Genomic DNA, 12,845 nt, shown 5'->3' on the forward strand with positions numbered 1-12,845 from the left:
GAGATTTGGACTGTGAAGAAAGCTGAGTGCTGAAGAATTGATGCTTTTGAACTGTGGTGTTGGAGAAGACTCTTGAGAGTGCTTTGGACTGCAAGGAGATCCAACCAGTCCATTCTAAAGGAGATCAGCCCTGGGTGTTTTTTGGAAGGAATGATGATAAAGCTGAAACTCCAGTACTTTGGCCACCTCATGCAAAGAGTTGACTCATTGGAAAAGACTGATGCTGGGAGGGATTGGGGGCAGGAAGAAAAGGGGACGACAGAGGATGAGATGGCTGGATGGCATCACAGACTCGATGGACGTGAGTTTGAGTGAACTCCGGGAGTTGGTGATGACAGGGAGGCCTGGCGTGCTGTGATTCATGGGGTTGCAAAGAGTTGGACACGACTGTGCAACTGAACTGAACTGAACTGATGAGCTAGTTCCAAACTATGGATGCAATCCCACTTCCCACTCTGCCCCAAATTCAACCAGGGCTCTAACTAAATTTGCCCCTGATTGCCCCTCTCACATATCTCATTCCTATCTTGAAATTTTCACTCATTATTACTTTTCTGGAATAGACCTCCCCTTCCTCATAAATATTTTTACGAGTTCACTCATTCTCTAAGACCCAATTCATATTTCATCTCTTCCAGAAAGTCCTTCCTGACTATTCAGGCCCACATTGTGCTCTACATTTTTGCTTTTCTACTTCTAAAACACTTCTCATCTAGATCACATGGTTAAGGACTAAGTGCTCCTCTCTTTAAAAAACAATCCTGGGAGGGAGGTGGGAGGGGGGTTCTGGATGGGGAATACGTGTACACCCGTGGCGGATGCATGTTGATGTATGGCAAAACCAATACAATATTGTAAAGTAAAAATAATAATAATTTAAAAAAGAAATAAATAAAAAATAAAAAACAATCCTTTCCACTAGTTTATAAACTTCATGGAAAAATATTTTTTCCATATCTACTTTCTGACTCTTCTATTTCTTTTATCCATCAAATCTGTTCCATCAATAAATCCTGTCATCACTTCCTTTACAGTCATTTTTCTGTTTCTACTCTGTCACTTCTCTAGTCAAACCCAGTATCATCTCTCACCTGAAAAACTTCAGTAGCCTCACAACTGCATTTTCTACTTCTCCTTCCCTCTTCAACATTCTCCAAAAGGGATACAGGGTCCTCTTTAACAAATATGATCCAGAGCACATTACTCTCTTGCTTTAAATGCTCCATTCATACTCAGAATATAATTAAAGCTCCTGACTATGGTCTACAAGGCTCTATATAGTATGATTCTTGCCAACCTCTATGATTTCATGTGATGTCAGTCTTCTCCTTGTTCATTATACTCCAACCATACTGACCTTCTTTCCAACCCTTGAACAAGACATGCTTATTCCCATCTTGAGACATTTACAATTGCTGGGTCCTTTGCTTAGCATATTCTGCTTAGGGATCTTCATATAGCTTCTTCCTCCCCATTACTTAGGCCTTAAATGTCACATTCTCCAAGAGGCCTTCCCTAAACACCATCTCTAAAGTAATGCCCCTATCAGTTTATCACATCAATGTTTTTCCTTTCCTTCATGACATATATCATGATCTGATAGTGTCTTACCATTTTATATATGTGTTTTTGTGTGTTTGTTGTAGATCTTCCCTGGAAGTAAGTATCATGTCTATCTTTTCACCCCCCTACCCTAGACTTAGCACATGGAAAGTGTGCAATATATATGTGTTGAGTGAATGAATTTCTGTGCAAATGAATGACTGGACACACTGTGTACAATGTCTAAAAGTCATAGCTCAGGGGTTGGTGCAAACAACAAAGTCTGATAATCATTGGATGGAATAGAAACAAATAGAAGACTTTATGGAAGAATCATGTGACCTGAGAGTAACACATCATCTCATATGGACATTGTTGTCCAGGATGCTTCTTTTTAAATACTTTTCGGTACTTTGCATCTGAGTCTTCTCCTACCTCTGTGACCAATATTTCTGCTGTCTCCTTATTCTTGCTTATCTTTTCCCTTCTACCACTTAAATGTTGATTTCTGCCTTAAGTTTTATTTCCTATAACTTTCTATAACTTTTATTTCTTATAACATGCTAAAGGACACCAACATGAAAACACTCAAATCTCTCTCTAGCCTGGACTTCTCCTCTAATGTTTACATTATTACCCACAGCTACCTACTGTAAAATCCACACCACCTGCACTTCACCAGAAACTTAAAATTCAATATGCTCCCAATGAATACTTTCTATCTAAAATTTAGTACCTTTTCCTTGTTTCTGTGTTTGCTTATATGATTAATGACACTACCATCCATCTAGCGCACAAGCTAAAAACCTCAGACATCCTTTCTTCTTGCTCAGCCCATTAGCAAAGTCTTGTCATTTTTCTCTCAAATATCTCTTAACACTGCCCCTTCTCTCTATCTCTGTTGCTCCCACCCATTGTCAGGTTCTTACCACTTCTTACAAGGGCCTCCTGCTATCATTTCTTCAATTTTATTTCTTGGTGTTTCTCAACAAGGCTGCTATTAGCATTTTGTATGTGATTATTCTTCATTGTTTAAGGCTGTCCTACATATTGAAGAAAGCTTTAGAATCTCTGATTCCCACCCTATAAACAACAGTATCATACCCTTATAACTCCTGTCATTGTGACAGCTAAAAGTAGTCCACATATTTCCAAACACCAGCAAACCACTTTAGTTGAAAACCATGAATAAAATCAATCTATGTAACCTTCTCTAGGCAGATGATGCTCTCAAGTCACTCTTAAGTGGTTCCTACTGCCTATAATACCCTCTTCACCATCCACCCTCTTTCTTTGCCTGGTAAGAGTTCACTAGTCTTTGAAAGTTCAATTTGAATGTCTACTTTTCTAGGAAAGCTTCACTCCACAAATCAAGCAGAATTTGTTCTAGTTTCCTGTGTGTTACTATAGCCCTTGTCTGATAGCATTGTCATAAAATTGTGAATACTGTTTACATACCTATCTCCTTTCCACACTAACTGTGAACTACCTCATTCATTCTCACATCCCTAGCATCTAGACCAACAAGTGTAAGGAAACACATGTTTACTATGTCTGGGGGAAATCTACCTGTAAAAAAAAAGAAAAAAAGGTAAAATAAAACAAGAGGAAGAAAAAAGAAAAAAACATGAAGACAAGAGACAAAAGAAAAGATACATATTAAAGGAAAAGGAAAAAGAAGCAAAGAAAATAAGAGGAATGGAAAAAATAAATAGAGAAAAGAAGATTAAAAGCAAAAAGAAAGGAAGTAAAAAAAAGGCTAGGAAAAACTCACAGGAAGAAAAAAAAACAGTGAAAAAAGAGAGAAGAGAGGGAAAAGAAGAATGGGCAGAAAGACAAAACTAATGCAAGGAGAAAATGAAAAGAAGGAAAGATAAAAGGCAAGATAGGAGAAAATAGATTTAAAAAGGATAGGAATGAAGGAAAGAGGGGAAAAGAAGATATATAAAAAGGGAGAGAGAAACAAAACAAAGAAAGGATGAAAGAGGAATAGGAAAATGAGAGAAGAGAGGAAAAGTAATGGGGAAAGAAAAGAGGGTGTGGAGGGGAGATAAATGAATAAACAGTGAGTTCTAATGGTGAAAGAGAAAAGAAACTCTGAAGCATCAGAGCAGTAATAAATATTCTTTTTGATGCTGAGAAATCTAACATGAAGTTGGTGGAAAAGAGCACATTACAAGCTCTAGCCTCTTTACCTGCCACTTTCTCTGGCTATCAAAACTCTAGTATCAGTAGTTCTTCTGGGACAGCTGAGGTGTATTATTCAGGATATTTTTAAATGTAAAAATGTCATTTCCATTAAATGTAGTTGATATCTGAAATTAAAATTTTATTAGGATTTAAAGCAAAGCAAAAAGAAGATTTTAAAAAGTCACAAAGAAACTTATAACACTCACACTCTTAATATTTTGCTGCATTTTTTTCTGGGAATTTGTTCTTCTCTTTTGTTAAACATAATTGTAAGCATCCAGCAAACAACATGTTGAATCTCCATGGTGATGTTTTTAAGTTACCTGCAAAGCTGCTTGATTGCATATGCATATTGACCAATCTTCATTGCAACTTCTTTTTCTAGACTTCCAAAGCCAGATTCTGGTTCTGGTCTTTTCATTAATTTGGTACTTTTGTCCTATCTTTGGGGAGCTATTCCAATGGTCTCTCTAAATCCTAATTAGACATCAACCCCTACCAGAGGTATAATGAAGGTGACTTCAGATAAAAGATTATCTAGGAGTAAGAATTAACAGGGGTTGATGGAGATGGGACCAAAGGGGAGAAAAAAATAGAGCTGACATCCCTAACCTGAGAAAATCATTTTCCCTCTCCAGATTTCTGTCTCTTCCTCCCATTAGTAAAATAAGTGAAATAAGATTATCTCTGAGGGACTCTTGCAATATTCTATGACTCAAAAATTCTTCAGGAAGAGGAGAATTTGAAAGACTGGAAAATGCAGATAAAAAGTTAGGGTTTTTTGTGTTTTTTTGACTGAGAGTAACCTTTTAAGCTTTTCTTATAAACCCATTCACTGCCAAAATATTAATAACTGTGAACCCTAGAGAGCCATGCAGATCTTACAGGGGAGCCTGGTTAATTTTGTATGAAAGAGATTAAACCTAGGGTTTGGCTTTCGGACCATAGCTAGAGAGAAGAGTCTTTTTTTTTTTTTTTTCAGAACTTCCCCCACCCCAGCGCTCACTACAAGCATTCATCTGTTGGTCCTTTCAGCCCCATTAATTGCTGTTTCTAATTTGCTGACATCAACTCTCCTTGACCAAAGTATCCTAGGTAGATGGGCAGAAATGAGGACCCAAGAAGTCTGTGGAGGCCTGCTTCATGTCAAGTGTGTGTCAAATCCAATGCCAGGATGAAATCATTAAGTTGTCAAGGAAACTTGTTTTGTTTAAGGATTTTTCCTCAAATATGAATGGAATTTATAGAACTAAAAGTTTAGTGAGAGCTGCACGGAACTGACAGATATTTCTTACAAACACTACTGTCACCTATTGCCTGGAAAAAAGAATACATCCTAGCAACTGCAGAGAAAACGTTCTGCCAAGTTAGGAAATGTCACACAAAGATGGAATCTGAAAAAACATTATAGTCAAATTTAATTATGAAAGAAAGATAAGGAGAGGGAGGAGGAGGGGGAATGAAGGAGGGATGGAGAAAGAGAGAGAAGAACGAAAGAGAGGGAGAGAGGAGGAGAAATGAACAAAAAAGAAAAGAAGAAAGAAATCTAGCCACAGAGAGGGGAAGTGACTAGACAAATTGTAAGACAGCAAGTTAATGAAAGACCCTGGACTAGAAGTTCCTGTGTTCTGATTCCTAGGCTAAAACTGTTACAGCACATGCCACCCTGCTCCTACCAGAAGGTTGCAAAAATCTTCACAGAATATCAGAGTTGGAAGCACTTATAGGTATATTTCATTGATCTTTTCTTCAATGCAGGGCTTATATCTATAGAATCTCTACATGGCCATGGGGCTACGTGGCCAAGTCCATTCTCTGCCTATGCAAGAATTGCCCTAATACTGGGCAGCATCTCTATTTTCCTCTTGTCATTCCAGAAAAGAACTTCCTCAGCTCTTTATTCTGCCTGCAGCTGAGAAGAGAATCCAAATAACCAAAACATGAGTACACATTGAGAAAAGGAGACAACAATTTTGAAAAGTTCTCAAGTACCTCAATATGACTTTTCTTTGCTGTTCAACAGCTCCACACCTCATCTGGCCCAATGCTCAAAAATTTTTCTCAGCCTAGGGCCAGCTGCTAAGGCACTTACCAGGGTTGTCAGGCTGCATGATGGCCATAACAAAGGTGTGAGGAAAGAGCGTGGCTGCACTCTTCCTCATGCCCTGAAGCTGCACAGTGTTGCCCTGGAATGTGACCCCGTGCACATCAGTCTCTGTGCCCAGGCCAAGCAGGTGCCAGGCCACTGTGTCACCCTTGCACATGTCCAGCTTGGGCAGATTAGAGAACAGAAACCCATTAATGGCTGGAAAACAGAAACACAAGACAAAATGGGAAGATGAGAACAGATTACTCAGACACCAGCCAGCAGTGTGGCATCAGCACTGTACTAAGGTTTCCCACAACTTGAAATTTCTGAGTAATTCTCAACTCCTCTACCTTGTTCTCTAAGCCACATTAATTCTACTTATGATGCTCTGTCTCGTTGGGATGAGGGCTCGAATGACCTTTCTGGTTTTACATCCTGACCCTCCTCCACCATATTTCACATTCTGGCAAAACTGAACTATTCTCCACTCCCAAAACCCCTTCACATAACAAAAAAGTATCAATCTCTCCTATTCACACTTTCTTAAAACTCCCCTCCCTTGGTTCTGTAGCACCATACTTCCCTGGTTCTCTTATAGCTTTTCTGATTGTTTCTCCTCCATCTTATTCTCATTCTCCATGCTCCTATAAAGTGTTAGTGTTCTCCAACATTCCTTCTTCAGCTTTCAATCTATATCATCCTCTTCATTTTCACTCCCATTGCCCTGATTCTGGCTTTCATCATCTCTGGCCTGAATCCTACAGAATCTTCCTCCCTGTACTTCTACCTATAATCTATCCCCACATTCTCTTCCATATACACATACACACCGTTATCCTGTGAGCTCTATTTGCCTGTGCATGTGGCTCAGATGGTAAAAAGCCTGCCTGCAATGTGGGAGACCTGAGGTTGATCCCTGGGTTGGGAAGATCCCCTGGAGAAGGAAACCCACTCCAGTATTCTTGCCTGGAGAATTTCATGGACAGAGAGGCTTGGTGGGTTATGGTGTATGGGATTGCAAAGAGTCAGACAAGACTGAACAACTAACACACACCACAAGACCTTAAACATGGTAGGCACTTAGAAAATACATGTTGGCTTTTCACATGTTGTTCCCTCTGCTGATAATAAATTCCCCCCACTGTCTTTTACTACAACAAACTACTACACATACATTATACACTAGCTCAAATATCACCTACCCTGTGAAGCAGAGTTATTACACTCTTTCTGGCTTCCTTGATATTTTCTTCCCACAAAATTCTGAAATGTCACTTACCATAGAGTCCTATAATTTACTTACATTTATCTTCTACACTAGATTGACTTAGCAGGAAGCACATCATTTTTTCTGTATCTAAGAACCTAGGATGTTGCCTAATACTTACCAGGTGCCCAATAAATTCAATCTGGAATAAATTTGGTTCATATACTGTATTATTTTTTCCAACTGATGTAACTGACTGGTAATGAGAACCAAGAGATAGAGCCAAAAGACAACATACTCATTTTTGACCACATCTCACCCTGCACACTCCCCTCAAAAATACAGGGAGACCTGCTTGAAGCTGATCCCTTTTCAATGTCCTTACACCCACTGAGACCAGCTTTAATGAGTAACTTTATTTGATAATTCCATGGGATGCTGATGGAAACATCATTAACCTCTTGATTATGCTTCCTTTACTACAGTGTTTGATTGCAAAGTTTGATTCAAACTTCAAGGCTTAGTCAAGCACTTCCTTCTTCCAAGAATTCTTTAACTGGATTTTTCTTCATCAATGTTCTCCTCTTCTGAACTTTATGTCATTTAAAAGCTGTTCCACACAATTTAGCACTTAATCATAGTCTGCCTTACATGTTCTATAATTGTTTAATGGGTATTATTAGTCTCATTTAATTGCAAAATGCTGAGAGCTCCTTGCAAACTTGGACCATTTCTCCGTATCAATTCACTCACTGATCCCTTCACCTACTCATTAATTTAGTAGTTCATCAGTTCAATAACTATTTACTATATATTAGACCATGTAAAGTGTAAACAGATAAACAACAAATAATACTCACCTTTAAGGAAACTACAGTCTAGCAGAAGTCAAAAGCCATGTAGCAAACAACTACAATATTGAGGATTGTATGGAACTTGCAATTTAAAAATCTGATAAAAATACAACAGTAGTTCACAAAAGGGTGTCATTATCCTGGGATCGGGTGATAAGAAATGGTTACATGGAAGAGGTTATTTATGAGTAGAGTTTTAGAGAATGGGCAGAATTTCCTTAGGATAAAAGCAAATATGTAAAGAGGGGCTTTTCAAGTGGAGTACAAAACATTACAAAAGCTTGAGCTCAGAAAAGTACAAGGGGTATGTCTGTATAGAATCCGCCTGCCAAGGCAGAAGATTCAGAAGACATAGGTTCAATCCCTGGGTCAGGAAGATCCCCAGGAGCAGGAAATGGCAACCCACTCCAGTATTCTTGCCTGGAAAATTCCATGGACAGAGGAGCCTGGTAGACTACAGTAGTCCATGGGATTGCAAAGAGTTGGACATGGCTGAGCGACTGAGCATGCTACACACACATGTCTACATAGAGAAAATATCTCCATTTGGCTGTAGTAGGAAGTTGGGAAGCAAGGATAGTGGGTGATAAAAGAGGAGGTAAGACTGGAAAGGTATCATCCCAGGTTACTCTCCTCATTTTCCTAGTGGGCCCTTTGTATGCAATCCTCATTTCATAGTACTTTTTTTCCAGTGTCTCCCACACTGCATAACACAGAACAAAGCACAGGAAGGTGTTAAGGATAAGATGTGTTGTCTTAGGTTTAATCCCTCAATTTAGCTTGTCTCTTAGCAGAGTTGACCAATAGAATCAATGTTTTCGGGGATGGATCATGATTAAGTCTAGGTTAGATTTTACTCATAACCTCTCAGCTATAGCTTAGGGTAAAAGCACTCCCCATACCATGCATCCGATTAGAGTCTTGAAAACCCTTGGCATCCTCTGAGAGCAGTCGGGAATCCAACATAGCAGCTGCTTGATTGGCATTGCTGTACCAGCTCTTGTTCTCATCCAACACAGTGAAAAGGAGAAAGAATTCTTTATCCACCCCTTTCTGTAGTCCCAGTGGAAGAAAACAAAGGAGAATAACAACAGTTTTAACAGTTGTGAACTGTGCAGCTTCAGATCCCAGTGATCCTTGATTATTTCCCATTTCCTTTCCAAACAGAGCCAAATCCATATCTCCTGCCTAGAGCTGTAGTTGTTGCTAAGAAGTTTTTCCTCAAGTAACTGCAAATTGTGTGTAGGTAAAGATGGTTAGAATAAAGTTATAAGACTGGAGGGGAGGAATGCAAGAAAAGGGGCAGGGAAGAAGTAAAAGATTATGATGAAGAGGTACAGAGTATGATAGAAGAGTGCCTGGAATCAACTAGGAGTAGGAATGCGGAAAAATGGCTAGGAGATCAGTGAGAGACTCTATGGGGGGATAAGTTAGAAAATAAAATAAAAAATAAGTATACTAATTATTAACATATTTTATTATCAATTATTAATTTTAGTAATATTATTATTACTGAGTGTTTACTAGGTATCAGACACTGTACTAAGCATTCTATATGGATTATTTTAATTAATCTTCACAGAAAGCCAAGATATTTACTTCCATTGTTAACCTTTTACTATAGATGATAAAATTGAGGCAAAGAGAGGTTAAGTAATTTGCCCAAAGTTAAACAGCTAACAATTGTGGGCTGAATATAAAAGAAAACAAGAAAACAGTAGGGAAGATTTGAGGATTAGGAGCAAGTTTTATGGAGAAGGCGATGGCACCCCACTCCAGTACTCTTGCCTGGAAAATCCCATGGACAGAGGAGCCTGGTGGGCTGCAGTCCATGGGGTCGCGAAGAGTCGGACACGACTGAGCGACTTCACTTTCACTTTTCACTTTCACACATTGGAGAAGGAAATGGCAACCCACTCCAATGTTCTTGCCTGGAGAATCCCAGGGACGGGGGAGCCTGGTGGGCTGCTGTCTATGGGGTCGCACAGAGTCGGACATGACCGAAGCAACTTAGCAGCAGCAGCAGCAGCAGCAGCAGCAAGTTTTAAGGGCCACTGAGATTTAAAAAAATGAAGAGATATTGGGAGAATATAAAATTGAAAGGAATAGACACTAAGGAAGATGTGTGTTTGTGAACAGAATAGCATGCAAAATAGCATGAGGTCATGACTGATCTGTGTAGTTGTACGGCAGAAACCAACACAACATTGTAAAGCAGTTATCCTCCAATTTAAAAAAAAAAGTAAAAAGAAGAAGAAAAGGAAAAAAATAAAGTTTAGACAAAGAGATGAGGCCAAAAAAAAAAAAAAAAAAATAGCATGAGGTCACCAACTATTAATTTCCAATTCAATAACTTGGTTAATTTTATGCTCTTATTTTTAGAACCCAGATCCATGCATAACTTCTATTTAACAACTCAGCCTTATCATCTTCCCAGCAGGCTTTCCAGCCAGAAACCTTGACAATACCTGCTTGCCATCTGTACCCAAGGTGCCAGCCTTGCACACCAGCAGGGGGCCCACCAGACCAGAATTGGTATCCCTTATGGGATCTGCAGCAGAGAAGTATGTCCAGGTGAGACAGGCAGGATCCTGAACAGTGGGACCAGCATGGGGAGGGACTGTCCAGCGGTATGTTACTTTCTCAAAGGGCCTAGCCACTAAGCCAGAGTGGGAAGAGTCTGCAGGAAAAACGTAGAATTTATTGCTCACATTGGCTAGAGTGTCAACATCTCCAAATAGTGGAGTAAAGATCATAAACTACAAAGGCATTTTGGAATTTATCACATGGTAGTATAATTTAGGATGATTTTAACTTATTTTTTCTTGTTCATTCATTGTTCCTAACTCTTTAAAGTTTCGAACATACAGAAAACTTTAAAGGATAGGACAATAACCACTCTACCACTTGGAGCTGATTAATATTTGGCCATCCTTCTTTTTGTATTTTATTTTTAAAATTTATTTATCAATTTTTTTTTTACAGTAGGGACTTGTTGGTTATCTATTTTATCACAGGCTTAGCCATCTTAAATTTATCTAAATCTATGTGTATGGTTACTTTTTCTAAATCATTGGGAAGTGAAATGTAAGAATAATGACATTTTACTTCTATATACATCAGTAACCATCTCTTATATTATCACAATAAGATTACCACACCTCAAAAATACCCTAGTACCATTTAATATCAGTGTAATAAAAAATCCAACTATCTCCCAAATGTATCTTTTTATACAACAAAAATTAGACAAGGATTTAATGTTGCCCTTGGTGTTGTCTCTTTGATTCTCCCCACCCCCACTGCCTTTGGTACCAATTTCTTGAAAAGTCTAGACCAGTTGCATTGCAGAATATTCTTTTATTCTAGATTTGTCTGTAACTTTGCCTTTTATGCTTTCAGTATTTTTTTTGGTACTTTTGACTTGAGATATTAGCATGCATGTGTTAGTATTACTCTCAAGGAAAAGAAGAAATTAACTACTCAATAATCCCACTTGTAGGATTCTTCCTGAGGTAGTAATTCAAACCAAATGTACATATTCATTCATTGCAACATGATATACAATATCAAACAAATAATGAAAGCAATGTACATGTCCAAATGATAGGGGATAAGGTAAATATTTTTACCCTATTACATAGTCATTAAAATGTTTGTAACATTATAATGACATAGAAGATGGGCACAATATAAAGGTAAGAGAAAATAGTAATTAGCCTCCAATTAAAATAAATAAATTTATACCAAAAAAAAGAAAACAGTAAGATACCAAAATGTACAAAACATATCATTATAAATATATACATTTGTATAAACACAGAAAATATGAAAAAGTATATCAAACTATAATGGCACTCTACCTATGGGGTCTATTTATTTTATAATTTTCCATTTTTATCAAAATTCCACAACATATATGTTATTTTTATAACTAGAATATATTTATATTTAAAAGTTGTCTCATTGGTCCCAGCTCTGTCTCACTATAATATCATACTCAACAACATCCATCCATGGTAGTTAATTCTGCCTTCTTTTCTCTCCTTCATTCCCCTATTTATATATCCTCTAGAGCAGGGGTGCCCAAACTCCAGAATCTAATGCCTGATGGTCTGAGATGGAGCTGAGGCAATAATAACGGAAATAAAGTGAACAATAAATATAATGCACTTGAATCATCCTAAAACCATTCTCTCCAACCCCGTCTATGGAAAAATTGTCTTCCATGAAACTAGTCCCTGGTGCCAAAAAGGTTGGAGACTGCTGCTCTAGAGGTACCTGTTATTTTCTGCAGCCCACATTTTTTGAAACCCTGCCTGCTCACCATCATTGTACACAGTTCCCTCAGAGTCCTTCTCATAAAAGACTCCATGAGGCTGTATGCTGAATGGCTGGGAGGCACGGTTGTAGAAGATCACCAGGATGGTGTCACCCACCTCAGCCCGGATCACTGGTCCTGGAAAATGGGAAGGAGAGACAATGGGAATAAAAACAGTGATGACCAGAGAGGATGGAAACAGAAGGGAAAGGAAAGAAATGTAAAAGAGAGAAAACTTTTATCTCTGCAATAGTAAGAATAATCTTTTTCTAGTATATTGCCATTTATAGTTATAAAAAGCAATTTAAAATCCACTATCTCAGGCTTCCCTGGTGGCTCAGTTGTAAAGAGTCCGCCTGTCAATGGGGAAGACATTGGTTCAATCCCAGATACAGGAGGATCCCATGCTGCAGAGCAGCCAACCCATGCACCACAACTACCGAGCCTGTGTTATGGAGCTTAGGAGCCACAACTACTGAGCCTACATGCCACAATTACTGAAGCCCAAGTGTTCTGGAGTCCGTGCTCCACAACAAGAGATGCCACCATAATGAGAAGCCTACTTACCACAACTAGAGAGTGGCCCCTGCTTGCTGCAACTAGAGGAAAGCCTGCACAACAATGAAGACCCAGCATAGCCAA

At 38.6% G+C, this 12,845-nt stretch overlaps 1 protein-coding gene across 9 annotated transcripts in view; it reads right to left on the bottom strand.

The window, feature by feature from the left end:
• Window positions 1-12,845, bottom strand: part of HEPH (hephaestin) — a 137,949-nt gene that overhangs the window by 105,874 nt on the left and 19,230 nt on the right. For 7 of the 9 annotated variants that reach the window (XM_070784729.1, XM_070784728.1, XM_070784723.1 and 4 more), the window contains 4 exons: window positions 12,210-12,341; window positions 10,351-10,562; window positions 8,785-8,935; window positions 5,825-6,037 (listed from right to left, as the gene is read on the bottom strand). In XM_070784729.1, the coding sequence (XP_070640830.1) occupies window positions 5,825-6,037; window positions 8,785-8,935; window positions 10,351-10,562; window positions 12,210-12,341 (708 nt within the window). The remainder of the gene's footprint in view (window positions 1-5,824; window positions 6,038-8,784; window positions 8,936-10,350; window positions 10,563-12,209; window positions 12,342-12,845) is intronic. The other 2 variants (XM_070784725.1, XM_070784724.1) reach the window with 1 other exon arrangement.

Source organism: Bos indicus, chromosome X, assembly GCF_029378745.1.
Source record: "Bos indicus isolate NIAB-ARS_2022 breed Sahiwal x Tharparkar chromosome X, NIAB-ARS_B.indTharparkar_mat_pri_1.0, whole genome shotgun sequence".
NCBI lineage: Eukaryota > Metazoa > Chordata > Mammalia > Artiodactyla > Bovidae > Bos > Bos indicus.